Genomic DNA, 23867 nt, shown 5'->3' with positions numbered 1-23867 from the left:
GAAATTCTTATTCGAGCTTCTGGGTTCAAGAATGTTTGCTCTGGGCGAGGAAGAAGCCGGCCTCTGAAGCTGTAGCACGCGATATTAATCTAGCCTCCGAGGCATAGTCACTTTTACCAACTCCTACCCCTGGGTAAAAGAAACCTAAAATTTATAGCCCATGTTTTAAAAATTGTGAAAATTTTATTAGTTTAAGGAATTATGGTACTTTATAATACCTTCCATGACTCTTTTTCTCGCCTCTTTCACTGTCCACCTTAACTTATACCTCTCTTCATACTGCCTACCTTCCAACAAGAATCTCCTTCCTTTCACCCTTCCGGTTTCCCTATTCAGAATAATCGGTACTATTTTCCCCTGCCCTCCACCATATTCATTGATTCTGATACCCCTTATACCCACCTGGATCAACGTCTCACTCCAATTCAAGTATATCATGTCACCATACCAGCATCATCTATTTCCCCTCCCCTCAGATCTCTTTTTGGACTACCCCTAATATTCAAAAGTCATCCCCCCGCAGACTCGTTTTTTTATCACCCCTAATAAAGTTATAGGTGATGGAGTTACTAAAGTTAAGGTTGTGGGTGTTGGCATTGACTGGAGTAGTCAGAATTGGTAAAATTAGGATTCAGGGATCCTAAAAATATTGGTCCAGGAGTTAGTTAAAAAGTTTTAATAGTCGTCTTGAAGATTTTAGGAGTTGCTAGCGTCAATGATATGCATTTTGGTATTGTCAGTTCTGTATTTTGTATATTGTTGATTTTAAGATTTTTTAGTGCTGAGATTGTGGGCCTTTTAATAGTCAGAATTGATAAAATTGGGATTCAGGCAACCTGAAGTTATTGGTGCAGGAGTTAAAGAGTATTAGTAATAGTCTTGTGGATTTTAGGAGTCGGTAGCGTTAAGGTTGTCAATTTTGGTATTGTAAATTCCGTATATTGTATGTTATTGATTTTAAGAGTTGGTAGTGCTACGGTTGTGAGTGTTCGAGTAATCAGAATTGGTAACATTGGGATTGAGGGATTCTTTAGTTATTGGTACAGGAGTCAAAGAGTATTAGTTGTTGTCTTGTGGATTTTTGGAGTTGGTAGCGTCAAAGTGATGAATTTTGTTATTGTAAGTTTTGTATCTTGTATGTTGTTGATTTTAAGATTTGTTAGTGCTGTGATTGTAGCTGTTGGAGTAGTCAGAATGGGTAACATTAGGATTCAGGGATCCTAAAGTTATTGGTGTAGGAGTGTTAGTAGTTAGTTTGTGAATTTTTGTATTGTCAGGTTTGTATCTTGTATGCTGTTGATTTTAGAAGTTGATAGTGCTGAGATTATGAAATTTAACTTGCCAAAATAAGTGAAACTGATATTTAGGAATGCTATAGTTATTGGTACTGAAGTTTTAGAGTTGTTGTGTTGTGGGTTCTAGGAGAGGTTCTAGCTGTTAAATGGTGCGGATTTGATGGTGCTGTATTTCTAAAGATTCTACATTTACTGTTGCTGCAGTTTAAAAGTTTTAGTTGTTCTCTTCTTGACTTCAGGAGTTTAGTTTTTATGTTGCATTTTTTCATTTTGTTTTAAAGGCACCTAGCCAAAAACTAAAAGAAATCAGTATCGAACCGTTTTTTAGTCGTGCGCTGTAGTATATGCATTTCTTTTCGAGTATCAAGCACGGGATACGATAAGCGACTAAAAAGAGATATCCATTGGCTCCATGCCGATTTCATTCAGTTTTTGGCAAAAAGTTTTTAAAACAGAAGGTTCGAGATTTCATTTAAGGACAAGTATAAGATTCTGGCAGGTCACATTGATTTTATACAAGCTTCCGAAAAGTGCCAAAAAGTAGTTTTTTTACCTTTTCACTCCGTTTAAAAAAACTAGACATGCTGGAGTATTTTTCTTAACGAATTCTTAATCTAACAGAAGTCTTAAAATAGTTGATGTTTGAGTTGGAAAAATGAGTGCTGTTGTATTTATGGATGGCTTACAATTATTGGCGCTAGAGTTGTAGAGTTTAAATTGTTGTTTCGATGATTTCACAATTTAGTAATGTTGAGATTGTGGATATTAGAATTTCCAGATTTTTATTTTATGTGTTGTTAGTTGTAGGATTTGGTAGTATTATGACTGTGCGTGTTGCAATTGTCAGAATTGGTGGTATTGAGTTTTAAGGAATCCTACAGTTATATGAGCAAGAATTGTTAGTGTTGATGTTGTGAGTCTTCGTATTGTTAAAGGTGTATTTGGTGCATTGTTAGTTTAAGGATTTGGTAGTACTTAGATTACAGGTATTCGAGTTGTCGGAATTGATGGTTCTGTTATTTTAAGGGGCATTGAGTTTTTGCCGCTATATTTTAAAATATGGGTAGTTGATTTTAGGATTTGATAGTGCTGAGATTTTAAGTATTGAAGTTGTTAGAATTAATGGTATTGGGTTTTAAGGGATCATAACGATACTTCAGCTAGAGTTGGTAGTATTGATGTTGTGGGTCATGGTATTGTGAAAGCAGTATTTGTTGTATTTTTAGTTTGCAGAGTTGGTAATGCTAAGATTGTGGGTGTTTTAGCTATTAGGATTGATTGTTTCATGCTTCTAGATGGCCTGGAGTTATTGGTGCTGAAGTCTAAAAAGGCGTGTCTTTGGTTTTAAAATTTGGTAATGTTGAAATTGCGAACGTGGGAGTTTCAGAATTGGCGGTGTTGAGTTTAAAGTGATCATAAAGTTATTTGTGCTAGAGCTGGCAGTATTGTCTTTGTGAGTCCTAGTATGATCACAGCTGTATTTAGTGTGTTGTTAGTTTTAGAATATGGCAATGCTGAGAATTTGCATTTCACAGTTGTCAGGATTCATGGAATTGGGATTCAAGGATCCTAGAGTTATTGGTGCAGAAGCTTAAGAGTAGAAGTTTTTATTTCGTTGACTTTAGAAAATGTTGGTTTTAAAGGGTTGAGTATTAGATTAATTAATATTACTAATTATAGGGTTTTTTGAACGTTGGTTACTTTTACAACAACAAAATCTAGTCGAAAATATCCATTTTCCTTTATTTCAAAAATATTAAAGTTTGATCAAGGATGGAAACTGAAAGGATTCGTAGTTTAAGGGGGTGAGGGTGGGGATTACGCTTAGGGCCTTATCGTTACAAGATAAAAGACCGGAAGTGACGGAGCGGTAGAACAGGAAATATTGAAGCAGAAGTATAGGTGTATCTATTTTCTGGATGAGACGTGCATAGTGGCTTTCGTGAACGCACACGCGCTTTGAAAGCTTCTAAGAAGAAGCTCTTATGTTTATCATAATTGCATCTCGCGGTTTCTTCCTCAACTCTCTCTTGCGAATAAACCCTCACTCCATTTCCGCGCGAGGAACTTTTGAAATTAGTACGCGACTTTGGACGTAAACAGAAGTTTAGTTCCAAACAAATTTTCAACTTATTGAAATATTTTATTAATCTTGCTTGAAAATTGTGCTTTCATTAAAACAAGTTTAAGATTATAAGAGGATCAGAAACATATTTAATGCAGTTCTTAACTGTATATTACACAGTTTTAATTTTGTAGATGTTGCTTGATCATTCTTTTATTTTCTTGGGATTTCGAAACATGGGATATATCTAAATGAGATGCTGCTTTTTGTAAAAGAGTGCAAATCAATATGTCGCATCTGCTTTGAATTTTCTTTTCAAAGATGGTTACTTATTTACCCTGCTGATGCAAACGAGGCCTGTTGTGCTTGCAAACGAATTCAGGTATAAAGCAAGGACGACGACAGCGGAAGGAAAACGCGAAGCGCGGATGCACGGAGATAGCACGAACTGATTAGATACGAATGTGTCTCTGAAAGCGATGTCGTACTGCTTTCAATGGGAAAGCCGGCTTGCCTAATCTGCATTTACATAGTTTTGCCTTCTTACCACATGAAATGGAATATCTTCCTAGATGATCGATTGTTTACATCACAACAGTTCTGAATAATATTAAGATTCCATAACACATCCATAACAATGGAAAATGTGCATTAAAAATCGGTTATGAAAAAATTACAATCGTGGTTGTATGTTTAAAAGTAGTTGTCTACGATTGACAGTTTTTAATTGTGCAATCAACTTATTTTAAGGTTGTTTTTCAATCATAAAAGTTTGTTCCATCGCAGAAAAATGTACAATGTCGCGGTTGAATTTTAATGCATTTTCTACATTATGAATTCCATACAGCGGTGTTGAAAGATGGGTGCAAATGATTTGGGTGGAGAAAAAGGGAGTGGAGAAAAGAAGACACTAAGGAGGTTCGGGGTGGAAACTTGCACCATTAATCAAGATTCGTTTCTTCAGGGCTTCAATCCCACTTCCATTCTTCGATCTTCTTTTTTCTCTTTTTATTTTCTTTCCATTTTCTTCTTCGTTACCAGCCCTGAGAAGCATTAAGCGAATTCTTAAATACCAGAAATAATAAAAATGTAATTAAAGAGTGCAAAAAAAACGAAAGAGGAATATATCAATTAACCCATTTAAATGTTTGTTATTAGAAACCCGTCCAGAGCAATAAATCACAATATCGAGAAAAAAATCGTGCAATGTTCTCGGCTAACTTTGGACCATTTGGGGACCAATATTTTATCGTTTAATATTTTCTCGTTAAGTGTATCCTCTAAGTATTTAGCCGCGAAGAGTGTACAGGAAAAAAACGAATACTACGAACTGGCTAGGACATTTTTGGACAAGTATGTGTTAGGGATCTGGGTTACACAGATAGGGTTACTCACACAGACACGTTGACACAGCCGCTTTACAGACATAAAGCCAGAGAGTAATGCAATTTTGCATAATGGCGGGATAACTTTACTCTATTCTATGGGCTGCGTAATGACCCGTTAAGTTCGTTTTTATTGCTCTTTTCACAAACTCTCAAAGTGCCCCCTCCCCTGCCGGACAACCACACCCACAAAACCTCCAAACAGCAAAAAAAATACTTATTAAAAATTGACTAAAACTAAGCTTTAAGACGAGGAATTGATAATATGTGGAGACATATTGAAAAGTAATAAATAATAATTTCTGCTGATAGAAATATTGATGGATCTAAGATTGAATATTGCATCTGGCAGTTGAAACTTGTTTTCAATTTTCCGGAAGCCTGGAATCGAATGTAAACTAAATCTTGACGAGCAACAGACGGTAACTACAAACTTTCTTTTAAGGGTTGGTCTAGGAGTTGGGGAAATAAGAGGAAGATGAGAGGGAGTGAGCTATGGCAGAGGGCAAGTTAGGAATTTTGCAGGTCGAGGTACAATTTCGCTAGTTTGTAACAAGCAGTAACCAACCTTGTGCACGTATTAGAGGGTACCGTGGGTAATTACCATAAGTGTTACTTTGTTAAGTTCTGAGAATTTATGTGGTGCCTTACTTCTCTGCCCGTTATCGTTACTGTACACACTTCTCGAGATATTTTCTTACCTCTCGTGAAAATGATACCTCTGATTAATTCCGTAACATCTAGATGCAAATCTAGCTCAAAAACGACTCAATTATGGGGCCAATTAATATTCCAGGCGAAATACAGTGTGTTTTTAAGAAGTGATATTCGTTTTAGCATTTACGAAGAGTTGTCTCTTATAGTTAGAAAAGGTTTCAAAAGGCGTATAGAGGTAAAATGTCTTAAGTTATTGGGGATGAGTGAAAAAGGCGCTAGAGAAAAAACTTATTTGAGGCACATTAGAGGTATTGGAGGCATATAGGTAATAGGCCTTTGGGTATTAGGGTAGTTGGAAAAGCCTTTTAGGAGAAGTAGGGGGATATGGTATAGGAGAATTTCAATGATTAATTAAAGATCTCTCAATTAAAAAATATAAAAAAAGAAATAGAATTGGAAAGCTTACAACTGAATATTTAAGAGGATTGTCCTTTATCTGACAAACAGAAAATCTATTTTATTTTGACGTCGTTTATTAAACCGCGATGAAACAGCATACAATAAAGCGAGTGGATAATTAAATGTGGATTATCCTCCCTAGTCTGATCCGCTTATGTCTCCCGCTAATTGGAGTAGAAAGAAAAACGTTATTAACGCTGCTGCAACCGATAATATTTAACTCGAATTTCAGGAACAAAAAAAAATTAATATAAGCTGGAACACAACTCCAAATAGTTTGACCCTTAGATTTTATTCCATAGTTTTTCAATATCTGCTTTATACGAAACCCTATCCGATTTACGATATGCCATCTTAGGGTGCATCAAGTGCTCAGACTTGTGGAAATAAGAAAAATGGAAATCATTTTAATATTATTATATTCTATCAATCTTTTTTTCGCAACAGCTTTTTCTTATCTATTTTTCTGTCATTTTTCAGGTTGATTTGTCCTGTAGGAGTACAGAATCATCTGTAAGTGCCCTATATACAAGGACCAACTTCGTGACTCTAAAATACGTCACAGATGCCTGGGGAACGGACACAAATGGCTTTAGACTAGTCATCAGTGCCATCAAGGATCCAAGTGAGTACTTGCTCTATCTTTCATACACAAGGATTAACTAATGTCATTTCTATTAATTAACGTCGAGATGATCCTGCGGCGACCCTTCTTACCTCTCAGGCGGGTCAATTTTGGTATTGCGATTCGTCTTTGATTCAGCCTGGCATTATCCAAATCCGACCCCTCTGATTAAATTTCTCTAGGAGCTGAAGACCCCAATACCCGAAAGGCATACGTGTAAATGTTTTCTGAGACTCCTTGCAAACTCAGATGAAATCCTTTCACTTAAAAGTACATTTTTACTATGATGAAGTGTCTTTTTTACATTTGACATTGAAAATTACATCTCCATTTATTTTTAACGTTACAGTTAGAATTTGTTAAAAATTAAGGATAAATACTAAAAAATAATTATCCTTCAGTGATTTTTGAACAGCGGAAATGTATTTATTTGCTCTAATAATATTCTGGGGTTGCGAAATTTTGTCACCTCTCTTTTTCTCCTTTGATTTTTTCCGGACGCTAATTACCTCGCGTGATTAATTGATAGTCTGCAAGCGTGGGTACGTGACCAACCGTTTGTTCAGGCCAATCGATTCGATAACTGGCTATAGAGTTGTCACGTGATTTTGGTAAAACCTCTACTTTTCATTGTTCAATTATACAAACTTAATAGAAATTAAATTGGTGTAGATTTGGTTATGTTGTCTTGAATTAGACCGAAGTTTTTCATTGAATCTGAATTAGGTTTAGCATTCTGTGTAAATAGCGCACGAGAAATTCGAAATTCCCTTTTCCGGCGGCTAGGCATACATAACACACATGGCTTCCTACTCTCTAAGGAAAATCCCATGCTATATGCGTCCCGGAAAATTCTAAGGAGGAAACTCTCTGTGGAACATTTTGTGATAAATTGGATGGTGTGAACGTAACGGATTTCATTCGTAGGTCCGCTTCAATTGCCCGCATCTCTCCTCTATATTATCTTTTCCCTGTGACAGTTCTTCGCGTTCTTTAACATTTCAATTTATTGCGAAGCAGATGATAGGAAACTGTTTTTTTCATTAAATCCACAATTGAAATGTACATTAGTGCACTCATTATTAAAAAAAGGAGTATGATATGATTCCTCTTTTTCGAAAAAAGGATTGTTTCTTTGAAGGAAGTACGTGAGATCTCGCGTGTTCGAGTACACTGGAGAGTATTAACGATCGTGGTTTTCACATACTCTGGGCACATCCATTCTCTCTTTCTATCTCGCACTCAAAATAGGTGTTTCTCTGTCTCCATCCGGATTTTCCATCGACCCCGTACGCCAGCAGAATAACCAGCTTGGCGTAATAACCAGCAGAATGTAGTTGGTACGGAGTTGGTTCCGTAGTAGAGTATAAAGGATGAATGCCGAGTAATACATCACGCAGACTACGATGCAGAAACACCACACTCAACACACTCGTCCGCACTAACACCCACGATACCATCAGATGCTCAGAAACTACTCTGGTGGAATACACAGCTTTTGGAGGAATATAGCCGAGATGGCTCTTGCTCCATATTATTTAGAAAGTGGCTCGAAGTGGACCAAAGTTCGAGTTTTAAATGTAGTTTTTCAGAAAGTTGACATAAATAGAGAAACTATTAGGGATCATTTTTGGGGTAATTGTATGTTTCATAGGAGAATTGTAAGCTCAAAGTGAATAGAATTATGAAAGTGTGAGGACCCTAGAGCCTAGAGTGATATCAACAACATGAGAGAGATTAATTCGTAATACCAAAATACCTAAAACTTCAAGACCACCATGCCACAAAACTAGTGAAGCATAAGCTACAAATTGGGCTAGGCTAGGAGCAATAACTCAAACATTCCTGTAGCACCAACTTTAACAATACTAGGACAAATTCCAAAGCCTCGGAGTTATCAACTTCTAAAACCTATAACACACCAACTGAAATTCTGACAAGTATAGCACTAATAACTCTAGCATCTACCCTAGCAATACTGCTAACTAAAACCAATAAGATAATTACTACAACTTTAACAATACAAAACCCCACTATTTTAGCTCTATCAATTCCAAAAAGCAATAACGCAACAACTGCAACTCTTAAACTCCAAAACCAATAACTCTAGCAACCCTTACTCTTAATACCATCAACTCTAATAATGCTAATACACCAGTACCACCAATCCTGACAAACACAGGATTCTCACACTGCTTAATCTTAAAACCGAAAGGCAACAGCTACAACTTTAACAATACCAGCTGCCATTATCTCAATTCTATAAACTCCTAAAAACAACTATTCCAGAACTGAAACTCTTAAACTCCAAAACCAGTGACTCCAGCATTCCTGAATCCTAATACCACTAACTCTCACAACCCCAACATCTACAATTTTACCAATTCAAACTATTAAAATTCACAATACGACAAGAACAATTATCACAACTTCAGTATCGCTTATTGCTAGAAACACTAATTCACAAAATCTCAACGCCCCCAACATGGAAGTCATAATTTCTTAAAAACCACAATTTCTACAATTCCAGCAATAAGAATATTTCAGCCGAAATAACTCCAGCTCCTTCAACAATATCTCTAGCAACCCCTAACCACAGTACGAGTAATTTTACAACTTTCATTTTCTTGAAATGCTAATCACAAAATACATCCTCATCTCGAAATGAACTAGTCCAGCGGCACATATACATAAAGCAGCATATCCAATACCAATAACAGTTAAGTTCTAATATTGATTACCTATAATCTTAAAATTGGTTGCCTAGAATTCTATAGCTGTCTGTCTATAAATCTACAGAAGTGAAATTTAAACTAATATCTAGAACCCTAAAAAGGTAAATCTATAACTAAATGCTTAGAACCCTAAAATAGCATCTACATATAATTAATAATAATCTTCCCATAAAATAATTCTTTCTATTAAGTAAAGATAATCGCAAAATAAGCAATTGTTTACTATTTCCTTGAATACTAGAGACACAAATAGCCTTTTTCCGCAAGGATTCTTTGCCGGAGAAACACTTCGGAAATTGTGATTCATATGCGCCGTCGCGTACAACTTCCGCTTCGTTCGATCTGCACATACTGGTGAGTCCTTTGCATTCATTCTTCCGTTATTTTGTTTCTCTGTCACTCCAGTCACTATTTCTCTCGCATCTCCTGTCTTTCGATTTCAATTCCACCAGTCGAAGGGACACACTTTCAATATTCGCCATCTTCGACGGTGGCACTCGCATATCGATTTCGTAGTCTTCTTTCCTCTCATTCTCATTTATTTCTTCCTTTCTCTTGTCTTTCTCTTTCGCCATATCGCGGTCAACTTTTTTGTTTCAGGATCGCGTTCAACGCATCCTGAGACTCGTGTTTTGTTATCCTCTTTTCTTTTTTCCTGTGGGAAGAAGTATGTTGAGGACAGTGGAAGCTCAAAGGAAATAGATCTCTAGGGATGAATATTTACTTAAAAGCTCTATTTACGCTTCAAAACTATTCCTACCTAAATTACCCGAGAGTATTAAAAGATGTTTACGAAGCTAATAAACCGTACCCTTTTTTGCATCTTCGCAATTTCGCATCCTTGTTATCTATTGAGCGCGATATTAAAAAAGTTTTTCTGCGTCCAGTCAAAGCCATTAAGTTCTCCTTAATCTTCCACGACGATGGGCTAGCGGACTGACCAGCTAGTATCAGAGACGTTCGTCCCAACTTCTTTTCTTGCACGTTTTTATGACGCAAAACTTAGAGAAAGAAGAGGTTTTTCATATTGCATCTTGTCTATTCAGATATTCTGTGCTTTCATTAATTGAAATATGAAACATGAAAAGAGTTTCTGACGTTAACAAAAAATTCTAGAACTCTTTTGAAAATGTCCCTCCTATAAAACCAAAAAAAGGACGACCTTTTTGAAAACTGTTTCTAATTATATAGCATTTTTAAAAGTAAATTATGCAAGAGCAGAGAGCTAATTTTCTGCCAATTCGTGGACATAAAACACATTTTATGCCGAGTGCATGCTCGAGGGTTTCGTTTGGGGTTCAGCGGGGTGAGTGGAACTCGGCTGTGCACTGGTTCGCGTTACGGAAGCATCATGCAAATGCATAAACGCATTATTTGCTCGTACGGCAGTGGCGGGTGCTCTGGAATTCTAACCCGGGTCTGTGCAGGCGGTAACGACTGCTGTATATGGGAACCATCCATATGGAAATTACCCCTACCCCTTCTCACAAAGTCCAACCCCCTTCACCAACAAAATCACCTCTTGCCTTTACTATCACGACCCCTACTGCCCCATCCCTTACCATTTCTATACATCAACACCCCTTTAGGGGTTCTTCTTACTCGCGTATACTAATTCTCGTTTGAGTTTGTGCGAAAGCGTGCGCACTCTTTCAGAACGAAACTTGCACCGCAGAAATTCTAATCTGGTTTGTATTTCTGCCATGTTCTTCTTACTCCTTCTTAAACTCATTAAACGTTTATAGAAGAGTCTATTTAGTCTGAAACATACTTTAGAGTATTTTTAGGTAGATATGATCATCATTTTTCTTTAGACAATTCCCACAAGCCTAAGATCCCTAGCTGAACTCAATGCCAGAACTCAAAAATTCCAACATCCCAAACGTATTACTCCCCTTTAGAAAAAAGCTAACTCAATACTTCCTAGTATAATAGTATTAATGGCGATCAAAACCTTAATATCCGCAATGTCAGAATATAATCTTAGAGCCTTTAAACCCTAGCCCTGCGACCTAAAAAGCTCATCTTAAATTAGACGATTATTAATCATGGACACCCCTATTCTTTAAACTCTTAAAAATTCAATTGGCTTTATCTGCGGATCGATAATAATAACAGCACCCCTATATCAGTGACCTGCAACCACAGGACACCCTGCCCTAAGTCCAACATTAAAACCCTATCCCCCTAAATCCCCATTAATAAATTCTACTAACCATTCAATCCTAACACCCTAAACTCAATTCCAGCACACAGCTCTCTTGATTCCCAACCCTAGGCTTTCAAAAATAATAATGTAAAAGTATGGACCAATACTCAGTTACAATACTTATCCTTGAAATCCCTTAACATAGGTACTACAAAATCTGAAGACACCCAAATCTAAACTGTATATTTTTCTGGCGACATCAAAAATACTACTATTTCAAAATCTTTAACAGTAAACCCGAAACTCTTCTAGCATAATACTCCAAAATACTCAAAAATAGGATTTTTATATGAGACTATTACTAACCATGACAATATATCTAGATTAAAAACATCACGAATACCCCCAAGTCTAACCCACCTCAAAAATTCATCAAGCTTTTCATCAGGTTTTTATTTCCTTGTAGATTACTATCAATTGTGAATTGCTCATTCCTAAGCACTATAACTTGAAACTCCTAAAGCTGCTCAAGTTTCTTTTTCATTTGCTATTACTAGTTGTGAAAAAGTTCCGAAATAACACCCAATTAGAAAAGGCTTCCAATATGAAATAATTCTCCCAGCCTTAAATCTTTATCCACGCTTTGTAATCGTGTTTTTGTTTATTTATTAAGAATTTTGATTACACCATAATTTGAATGATTCCATTCGAGTAGTCAAACCCGTAATGACCATTCCTAGGCCACACAATCCAAAAAATACTTGACATCAGAACATTTTTGTTCTTCGATTACTAATAATGAATAAATCTAAAAGAAGAATTAAAATTTTAAGCTACGCAATGTCAGTACAAAACCTCATAATCCCTAATCAGAGGCTCTACAAACAAAAAAAATAAAATCCAGACTGTATAAAGAAATAAAGTGGATTCTTTCTTTTTCATCTTCTGGAAGTATTTCTTCCATTGTACCATTCACGATGTTGGTAATCAACTCCTTCTCGGTATCACGTGGATTTTCATCCTCTGATCCCTTGTCATCTTTTGTTAGATCTACCAGATCGTCAGCAGCACTAATATTTGAATTGAAAAATTTTAATCTTTAATTGGGTCAACAAAAGTTTATTCACATTGATTAGATGTTTGACTTTTGTGTTAATCAGCTAATGTATCCGAACGACTGTTTTATTAAATTTCTGTAAACAGCTTTTTACCACGCTATAATCAAAGATCGAAGCTCCTTAATGCTCTTGCTTGAGCCAGCTTTTCATCCCGCAAAGTCAGCTCACCTTCTAACCACACGAATTTGTCTGTTAGCGAGGAGGTATTGCCATTTAAAGTTGATGCTGATCTTTTCGTATCCTCGTATTTCTTGTTGTTATATCAAAATTAAAAAAGGCAATATGTTGTTAATAGGAAAATACATTTAAAGACCAGCAGATTTCTTTGCTCATTGACAAAACAGAACTAAAATAAAGAATTGTATTTTTATTTGAGACAGCTTTACACTTTATGAAATGGATATTCTGTTTTCTTAAATGTATTAAAAGTTGGTTTCTGTCAATGGATAAACCATTGCTGTCAAACTTCAGACAAACGCGGCTAATACATTTTCAAAACCAACTTGGTAGTGGAGCAACTCAGGTTACTCTCGCAATTTTTTTTTTTTTTATATAACATCGATTTCACACATCTTCAGAATGTAAAGTCTCCAAATTAGTTGTCAAGGATATTTCTTTAGTTCTATGATCCTTTCACATATAATCAGCCAAATGCTGTTGAAGCGCAGACGTATTTTACAATTCACTTTTTTATCTTATTCACATGAGCCTTATTTTTATCATTCCCTATTATTTTTGTCAAATTTTATTATAATTGTATTTATTTTGTTTGATTTTTAAACAAGGAACTAAAAAATGTCAGAAAGCTAGAATTCTAGTTCACAACATTTCTCAAGTGGTCCAGGTTTTTAAATCAGCATGATTCCGCATTAAATTTTTAAAAACTTTGAAGCCGATTCAGTTGAATATGTTTGTTCAAAATGTCCATTTATCGGGCAGTATTATGTTGACTTCTACTTTTGACAAGATTCAATGGAATTGGTTTGTTTCCTATCTCCACTCACCGAATAGAATTTGTCAGACTTCATCTTTCGTACTCGAATAACAGCTAACCCTAAAATCCTAATATCCCAAATCTTGAACCCTAAAACCCTAAATATGTAATACCTGAAATATTTTTTATCGTCGCTAAGAATATGATTCCAAAATTTAAAAACATTCAATACCCTAAAATTATAAATAATTCATCAAGGGGGGTTTCTTTCTTGAAATGTGTTCTCTCTACCCAGAACCGGTGTTTTAATATTTGTAACTTAATAAATTCATTTTAAATCGAATTAATATGAAAACGTGAATGACATTCAGGTACGAGCTTTCATTAGTACAAAAAATGACTAAGCTTATTCTCTCATCAATATCCTACTTGAAGAACCTCATAACTTCAAATTAAAACAGAAGATCAATTAGTCGCTCTAAAATCGGTAAATCAAATTCCCTGAAACGCAGATTTGATTGGATCGATTGTTTAACTACAAATCAGTGTTAACCCTAGCGTGGTCGTAGAGTATTAGGTGGGTTCGCGTGTAGTGGGCCATTTCGTGCAGAGAGTAAGGCGACCCGATTACGATAATGGCTTCGATGACGATGCTAACAGTGTTAATCACCGTAATGACGACAATTGTTCGATTCCGTCACATTATAAAAGGCTCGACATTCTTTTTAATTGGACTCCGACAAACATGAATTTACATTGAAAATGGGCAATGTGGCCCAAATTACAACCTGCTCTATTACTATGACATATACTCTTTACAATTTCCTGTACAGTTTGAAAAGTGCTTCAAAATTAGAAGTTTTTAAATTAATTTTCAATGTATATAGTCTTAAAATTAATAGAGAGTATGTATAGTTGTATAAATATAGCATCGAGAAACTGATGGCGGCGAAACGTTGTTTGGCGCACAACTCCATTAGTTTCCGTTCATCTGCAGTGTTGTATCAGGACTGCACGTACTCCAGGAGAAATTGACTTGTCAGGATACTTGCAAGGGACTTTTTATGAAGTAGAGGAACCTGGATTTTTCAAAATACATCTGCTTTGTTCACTAATCCCAGAAATAGTTTGTAAATTGAGTCCCCTTCTCGAAAAACGATCAAGAATCGTGATCAAGAATATGGAAATATCTTCAATCGACCTAAATTTATAATCTATCACCAGATGAGCCATAATAAATTTGCAAAGTTTAAACTAGATATTAAAAATGATAAGAAGATAACTACTGAATATATTTTTTATCTTCTTGATCTCATTTTAAAGCTGAGGTACCAATCTTCAGTTTTTAAAAATGTTGGATTGTTTTAACGACTTTGCATTGGTCTAAGACGTATTGCCCCGCTTACGAAATATGACCTTGAAAATTTGAGACCCCTTATTTAATCTCTAATATAAAGAATTGTATAATTGTTTATATGAATTATGATCTTTTTTGTTACAGAGCATGCCTGTAAGGATTTTCGCTGCACTACCAAAGAATTCTGCATAGACACAGACCTTGTTTGCGATGGTATTCGACATTGTGAAGATGGTTCAGACGAAGCAGCTTCCACCCTTTGTGCCAGTAAGTTTGTAAATTATTGCCTAATTAAAATATTATCAAATAAATACAAAAAACTACCATTTATAGAAACCGGTTTGAAATTAAAATAATTAAAATTCTGATTCTTCTAATTAAACAAAAGATACTCAATCATGAATTTTCAGATAAAATCAAAAACAAACCTCGATGATTTGTGTTCGATAACGACGCGAAATATTTTTAAACGAAGAAAATAATTGGAAATATTGAGGACAGGAAACAATTTATCAAAGCAAATATTTCCTGTGCTGGAGTGCAATTAAATTTATTAAATATTGGAACAGACATCTGTCGACTTGGGTTATTATGTTCAATGATTAATTTGGAGTCCCCTTGTTCAAATTTTTTTCCAAGGATTTGAAATTAAATAATTTTTAATCGAACCAGTGAACAGTTTATTTTTTAGAGAAAATCTTCTTTCTTTAGATCCAGAAGCGTCGACAATTCTCGGGATGGAGAAGACATTATTTGCGGTGGCGATGGTCTTCATAGTTCTGAGTATGGTGGGCATCGTGGCAGCCGGAGTTTTGTGCTTTTGCAGGCAACGAACAGCAACAACGCCGAGGCATTTGCACAACACACACAATACCCAGGCTCACCCTCCCGTCATCTTTCCTTGTGAGTCTACAAACGAAATATTATCGATAATCGAATCGCAAGCTGTGGCTTTGCACGAATTTATTTGAAATGTGGAATTTATACCTGAAATTTGACTTCTGATCCATACGCTTAACCTTTGACACATCTTTCACCTATAGCTCTTGAACTACGGCCATACATCTATAACTATCATTGGCTTTTGACTTCTGACCATTGATCTTTGATCTTTGACCCTTGAAGTATGAGATGACCTAAGACAAAAATTAATGTAAAGAAGAAAATTCTTCCAAAAATCCAAATATCACTTTTTTCTGTTTCCTTTTTTGCTACTTTTTATTTTTATCCGATTCTTTTTCGAAATGGACAAGGTTTTTTTCAGGAGTCGAGTTTTTGCTCGTAATTTTTTTCTCATAACTTATATTTTGAATTCCGTCTCTTTGCGCGTATTTGATTAACGATCACCATTTATCTCGCTTCATTTCTCGACGGATATCATCACCCGCACATATTCCCATGCTTCATTCGTGAGTGACATACAAACCGATTACTTTATCGCAGAAAAGTTATGATTTCCGTCCACTCATCCAATTCTGATTGTTTCGCCATTCTGTGATTCCCAACAAGTAAACAGCTTTATACAAATCAACAATATTCCCGGACCCCCTAAATAGATCTGGTGAAAAATGCTTTTTAATTAAAAGCGCAGACTGGACACGAGCTAAACGTGATTTTAAAGCTGGAATTTATAATATTTTGCTGGGAAATTATAATCGCGGATGGCGAATGTAAAAGCTTTAATCTCTCATTGAATTTAATATTATAATTCATAAAGGGATCTAAAGTGATTATAAGATTATTTATGCAAATTTTAATACTTGGATATTTGTAATGGGAATCTGAACAATCAGATTCAAATTTATTCCTTTTTTTAGGAAATTTGTTCTGTGAAAAAGTTTTCTTAGTTTAACACTGTTCGCCTTTGATTTTTGACGTTTGACTAACGAACTTTGACCTTTTTTAATTTGTAATTCGACAACTGACATGTGTCCCATTACCTTTGAGCTTTACACTTAACTTTAGAGTTTTTTACCCTTGATATTTGACCCCTGACCTTTGACATACTAATTATGACCTATGAAGCTTCATCTTTGACCATTGACTTCTTTCGTGGGTTTTAAAACTTTACCTTCAACTTTTGACCCCTGAACTATGATCAGTTAACTTTGATCCCTGATTTTCAATTTCTGACCCCAGATCTCTAACCTCTAAAAGTTGAAATATGCAGGTATCACAACAGTTCAGAAATTTAATTTTAGGTGAAAACGAGTATTTTTCTGATAAAGGGATTTTGTTAACAAAATTTTATTAATTCAGCTTTGACACGTCACTTGAACATTTCATCACGTTTTATTGATAAATGGTACATTATGAAAAAAATACCAGAATGAAATTAACTTTGCGAGCGTTCTGATATTATGTAACACTAAAAAGCTGAGAGAGGGTTTGCGTTTTGTTACGGTATATCCAATTTTTAAATAAATAATTTAACTTTCTCATAAAATTTATTTTTAAATGCTTCTAAACATTTTTGATAGAAGAGAACATTAAATTGTAAATTGTTTAATAATGAGAAATAACTCTGTTTTTAACGTTTCTGTACCAGACTATAATTTGTAAACTTTCTTACACTTTCAAAGAGATAAAAAAATTATATGCAAAAACTTCTTTTCAAGAATTGGAAAAAGTTAGAAGATTTTTTATAATTATGAAAGATTTAAGGAGCTTAAATTTTTCAAGATTTCTGGGAATTTTAAATGGTTTATTTTTTATTTAAAAATAATAATTTTATATTTTGAAAATTAAAAAAAAAAAGTTGAAAAAGAATATTGAAGACTTTAAAACAAAATTTCTAATTTTTTAAGATTTAAATTATTTATGAGAAAATTGAATTTTACAGGGTTTTAAGTGAATGAAAAAAAAAGTTTCTAAGATTCCTGGAAAAATTTTAAGTAATTGTTATGCAATTAATGCAAAGACGAAATTAAAGAAGGTTACAAAACATTTTTAATTACTTCCTAAAATTTGTTTAAAGAGTGTAAAAGACTTTAAAGCAAAATTTTGCAATTTTGCAATTTTTTAATATTACATGATTTAAAAAAAAATTTGAGAAATGTGAGAAAAGCTAAAATGATTTTTTATTTTGAAAAATTAGTTCTAAGATAATATTTTAAAATACTTCAAAAGATTTCAGAAGATTGATAAAACTTTCAAAGAAAAATCTTAAAGATTTTAAGGAAATTTTTTAATTTTGCAGAATTTAAACAAAATTCAGGAAAAATTTGAATAATTTTTCAATTTACAATTTTCTTCTATTTCCAATTGTTTTTCCAAACAAATATTAATGGATTTAATTCTAATGATTTTTCCGTCTTTTTTTTTAACTAATTTAAAGAAAATAAAGAAGAATTTCTGACAAAAAACACTAAAATCAGGCAAAATTGATGAAAGATTCTTAATCTTTTTGAAATTACAATTTTTTTAATGCCATTTTTGTATGTAAAACGCCAGTGTAAACTAATTTTTTTAAGAATTACGAACATTCAAAATCTAATAATATTTGTTTAAAAATATGAATTTCTGGTAAAAAATGCTAACTAAACCGAAAAACGTAAATAGTTGAATATTTTTTCATATTTGAGATCTAATAATTTATTATTAAGAATACCCAGTTCGGACATAAACCGCTAAGATAATCTAAAATTGTCCACAAGTGGGAATTTTTCTTGAAAATACAATAAATAAAAATAAAAATAACTAAATATAAAAAATATTTAAAAAATAAAAATAAATGTCGAATAAGATACATTTTTAAACCGAAAGGATGCATTTTTAACAATATAGATGAATTTTGGACACAAAATGTTGACCTTCACAAAATAGTTTAAATTTCAAAAAATAATTTGATTTTCAAGAAAATATTTGAATTTTTAACCAATTAGTTGAATTTTTATCATACAAAGAAGCACTTTCAATAAAATTATCGAATTTTTAAACAAAAAATATAGAAAATTCATTAAATATTTTTATTTTCAAGACAAAAAGGCCAATTTTTTAAAGACAGTTAAGTTGTCATCAAAAACTTTATTTTGAAATAAAAACGATCATTTTTCAACCAGGAAGCATAGATTTTCAACGAAAAAATTAATTTCTTAAGCTGAAAAGTCGAATGTTTTAGAAAACAGCGGACTTTCAAATTGGAAATGATGAATTTTAATAAGATAATTGAAATGTCAACCAAAAATTCGAGCATTTAACAAAGAAGAATAATTTTATACCCAAAAAAAAGGAATTATTTAAAAATATATTAATTTTCCATCGAACATTTGAATTTACGACCAAAAAGTTTAATTTTCCACTAATAAGATTAATTTTCTAACCGAAAATACCATTTATTTTTTATCAATAGCTAAATTTTTAACTGGATATAATATGAAAAATAAAGTTTCAACTAAAAACAGAATAATTAAATTTTCAGATCAAAATTCTAATAAAAAAAGTAGGCAAAAAACTTATTTCCTGATGAATATTAGATTTAATCTTGAACCAAATATTTATATTTTCTAGTATAATTGGATTAATTATGATGCTGAATAACTTTTTAAAAATCTCTGCTTAATAATGAGATAAAAAATATTTTTATTGAAATCAGCAAGTTTGACATTGCATTCACTTCAATAATAAATAACACAGAATCAAATTAAAATATGGGTTAGATTTCATAATAGGGGCGTCACATGTCACTTCTGTTTTTGGTGGAAAAAATTTTGTTTGGCAACAAACTATTAGAATCTTTAATTTCAACGATAAATGAAGCGATTTGATAAGGCAAACATTTTAAATTATTTTTACTTCTGTTACTATGATGTCTCAAATATGGTTCTGTAAAGATATATAGTAATGATCATATTTAACGAGGAGTTGGAAATGGGTACTGATGTGACCAACATTATTTGTTTGCTAGTCATAGAGGTGCCCCCCCCCCCCACCGGTAACGTAGTTTATGGATATTACTGCCAGGCCACTTTTTCTTTTAGGACTGAATATGATTTCTGACCCCTGACCTTTGTGATATGACCTATCGAAAAAATTTTAAATCATAAAATCGAGAGTCTAGGGTTATGTTAGGACGATATCTTATTCTTGATATGGAATTCACAGAAAACGCTTCTGTAATAATTGCGCTGACTTTTTTTTACCTTTTTCTTTGAGAAGTTTCAATCGAAGTGTGTGTACTGGTAGACTTGATTTAATGGAGCGTGTCGACTGGATAACAGGCTGGTATTGCAAGATTTATTAAACTTTAGCGAAGGGATGCCTCGAGTGCAGTTTTCAACAGATCGGCAAAATTACTTGCCGAAGGCGTTTACACTTTAAAATTTAGACGACCAACCAGCATATTCTACACTGTTTCCAACTCTCACGTCTTTAATATCATCGAATTTTTTATTTATTGCTTTATTCCAATTCCTCAAGTTTAATAAGTTTTTTGTAATATATTCTTTTTTGGAATTTTTGGAATTGGAATTTGGTCCATTTATGTATTCAACGCGAGATCCGCATTTCGAATAATATTTCAGCCCTGGAACCAGTCCAAAAAGAACATAGGGCGAACCGATGTTTTTCCTTATATGAAATGGAAATAGCTTTGTAGATGAATTTGTTTCTCTACCTCTCTTTTTTTATTTTTCTCTAGGAAGCTTTTCCAGCTTTTCTGGATTCATGGCCGGGTACCCCATTCACATTTTAATCTGATATTTTTATTTCAAAAGTTAAAAAAATAATAAATAAGTAACTGATTTTCTTTAATTCAACAACAAAATTATTAATAGCATGTTGAATAAAATAATTCGAATCGTAAAACAGTGATGTGGAAATGATAAGATATGCAGAATGAGGGTGAGAGTTCTCTCGATTTCGATTGAACGTTCTGAATATAAAATCGAGCACGTGCCTTACATGTCAGTGAAATAAGAACCAAAACCTTTTCCTTTTCACCTTCACATATCTCACATCACCGGAAATACCATTGCTTTCTCCATCGTGACTTCCTTCGAAATAGATGTAGATCCAATTTAGCTATTTGAAAATATTCAAAAGAAGGAAATAATATTTTCATGTAGTCAAAATATAAAGTGAAAACATCTGCATAATTTTACCCAAATCAATTCCGCTCAATCAAATAATGTTACCACCTCAGGATTCGGTTCCTCAGGCGGTACGTTAAAGAAATCGACGTATCTTATTTAGAAATTCAATAAACGTCCGCTCTCGAGCGTCATCGGCTAGTTTCCATCGACTCGACCGTGGCCCTGGCTTTGTGTGACCTTCTCATTACTGTCGTGGCCGCAGTCGAGGCGAAAGCGAGAATTCTAAAATCGAAATCGCCTAATTCTTGACAGGCGAAAATTCAGCAACTGAAGAAGAAGGAGAGCATCCGATAAAAGAAAAAGCAGATTCTCATCCAGATTTAAAAGATAAGCAACAAACAAGTGGAGAGCAACAACATAAAGAAGATCAGGAGCCAACACAACTTCAAAACTACCCATTAAAAGAAGAACAAGAATATCAAGAAAATCTGATAACAGAAGATCAGAGTCAAAGATCAGAACAGTCACAAGATCAGATAATCGAAGAAGAAGAACCAACACAAGCAAGCCCGAAGATAAAAGAAGGTAAAGGAAAAGCAAAACAAATTCAGATATCTTGTCTCAAGTACCCATTATCACAAAAGATAATTATGCTTATTCTCTCACTGTTTATCATAACGACCACATTTCTTCACGATGTTTTCGCCCAAATCCCAGACCTGGCATCCCTAATTGAAAAAACCAACCAAACCTCCCGTGATTTTCTCCTAGGACCCTGTTTAGTCAAAACCAACAACACCTGTCCAGACCCAGAAGTCCAGTTCTTTCTCTACACCAAGTCAAATCCAGAAACTGCCGAACAAATATTTCTCAACGAGACTGAATCTAACCTTTCTGAGACCAATTTTTCCTCTTCAAATCCTACGAAGATCATTATCCATGGTTACAATTCCGACATGCAGTTGGATTCCCTAGTTGATATTAGAAACGAATACCTAAAAAGGGATCAGGATCACAATCTGATAGCTGTTGACTGGCACAGATTAGCAACTGGACCATGTTATCCGGTCGCTGTTCACAATGTTCCTCATGTCGGTTTATGTCTCGCACAGCTTATAAATCGAATCCGGGAAACTGGAGCAGAAGACATCCATGCAATCGGCTTCAGCCTTGGTGCACATGTTCCGGCATTTTCTGCTAACGAGTTGAAACCTTACAAACTACCAAGAATCACAGGATTGGATCCGGCATTGCCATTGTTTGTGACTGTTGGTAATGATGAGAAACTGGATAAGGGTGATGCTGACTTTGTTGACGTCTTTCATACGAATGCTTTCATTCAGGGAAAAGTGGAGACTGTTGGGCATATTGATTTCTACATGAATGGAGGGATTAATCAGCCTGGTTGTTGGCAGAAAAGGAACCCGTTTGGCTGCAACCATCATCGAGCTGCGATGTACTTTGCAGAGTCTGTGAATTCTGAGAAGGGATTTTGGGGGTGGCCTTGTCCGGGGTTCCTTGCTTATTTGTTGGGATTATGTCCTCCGAGGTTTCCTGCTGTTCTAGCTGGGGATAAAGTGAATAGAAACTATACGGGTTTTCATCTTGTGAAAACTTATTCTAAGAGTCCCTTTGCTGAAGGGGAGTTCAACATTACTGATAGAAGAAAGAGGATGGCGCTGAGATCAGGGTTTATCAAAAACTTATGACGGTTTGTTTTGCGAAGATTAGGAAAAGTGACTGGATATTCACTTTTATGGTGATTTTTTTATCTTGAACTGATTTTTTAATTTTTGAAAGACTTTAAATGATTGTGAGTGTTGTTATAATAAGTGTATCGATTGTTAATAGTTTTTAATTCTTAGATAGTTCTGATAAACTAGGGACTAGTTAGAAGAGGACGGTTTTCAAAGAGGTAACATTTTTTTATTTAAGACTTTAAAAATTAATTAGTCCAACTAACTTTTTCAAACAAATTGCAAATTAAAAGTTATACATTACATTCTTTATATTACACATTTCGGTTTTCTTGTTTAAGAATGTATATTATACATCAATTTTCGGATAGTATTTTTTACTATATAATGCAAATATGTATGTATAAGTATCTTTTACTTTACAACCACTTTTCTTCTGGAGCTTTTTTTTAGTTTTCCGTGCTTCATCTGAATTTAGATTCCTCACTTTTTAAAACGGTAAATGAAAATTCGATTATTTGGATGAAAACTGAAAAATATGAAAACAAATGAGAAAAATGATTTTGTATAATATTGATTATATTCTGTAATTTTTAAAATAGAATTTGAAAATCGTTTTTCATGGATTTGGCTTTAGGGTCCAAAAGAATTGTAGTTTGCTGTATGGTAAATTTTACAATACAGATATTCTTAATAATTATTTTATTGTATCATAAATTTGACCATACAAAAATTTGTTCCTCATAATATGTTTCGCTGTGCAATAATTTTTTGTTATGTTATTATTTTTAAAAAAACTTAGATGTGACCAAAAATCTGAAACACTTTCTTTCTTTAAGAGACAACATTTTTAAGTGCAAATCTTTTTCACGATACAATAAATTAAATGATTCATTTCTTTTTAGGTCACAAAAAAGTCTAATTTTTCATCTTATTTGAAAAAATGTTTGTCATCTCATCAGAGGCTCAATAGTATTCTTGTTGTTGTAAATAAATATTGTAACTAAAGCAGAGATGTTATAGTTTAGTTTTAATATTAAATTCATTTATAATGAAGAATTCTTGTTATGATTATAAAAATTTACTTGTATTAACTTATTTATTTTCCGATGGAACAAAACACATAAAATTAATGTTATTCCTTCAAGACATAGTTATCCTCACCTAAACTAAAAATAAAAAGATGACTTGTAATTTTGCTTTACGACCTTGGGTCGAAGCCAACTATTGAGGAATGAGAAAAGCAATTTCAAAAAGCAGACAGATTGAAAGTAAACTTCCATTTGTTTATACAAAAAGAAGAATATATATTCAGACATAAATATATAATTCTCATACATGTCAGACTTGCATTTTGGC

At 33.8% G+C, this 23867-nt stretch overlaps 1 protein-coding gene across 1 annotated transcript in view; it reads left to right on the top strand.

Moving 5' to 3' along the window:
- LOC117175595 overlaps positions 1 to 23867 on the top strand; it is a 55070-nt gene that overhangs the window by 7016 nt on the left and 24187 nt on the right. The window contains exons 3-5 of the mRNA XM_033365305.1: positions 6342 to 6486; positions 14924 to 15046; positions 15491 to 15682. Coding sequence (XP_033221196.1) covers positions 6342 to 6486; positions 14924 to 15046; positions 15491 to 15682 — 460 coding nt within the window. The remainder of the gene's footprint in view (positions 1 to 6341; positions 6487 to 14923; positions 15047 to 15490; positions 15683 to 23867) is intronic.

The sequence above is a fragment of the Belonocnema kinseyi genome, chromosome 1 (assembly GCF_010883055.1).
Source record: "Belonocnema kinseyi isolate 2016_QV_RU_SX_M_011 chromosome 1, B_treatae_v1, whole genome shotgun sequence".
Lineage (NCBI taxonomy): Eukaryota > Metazoa > Arthropoda > Insecta > Hymenoptera > Cynipidae > Belonocnema > Belonocnema kinseyi.
Note: the sequence above shows the minus strand (reverse complement) of the source record. Positions and strands in the feature narration are given on the sequence as shown.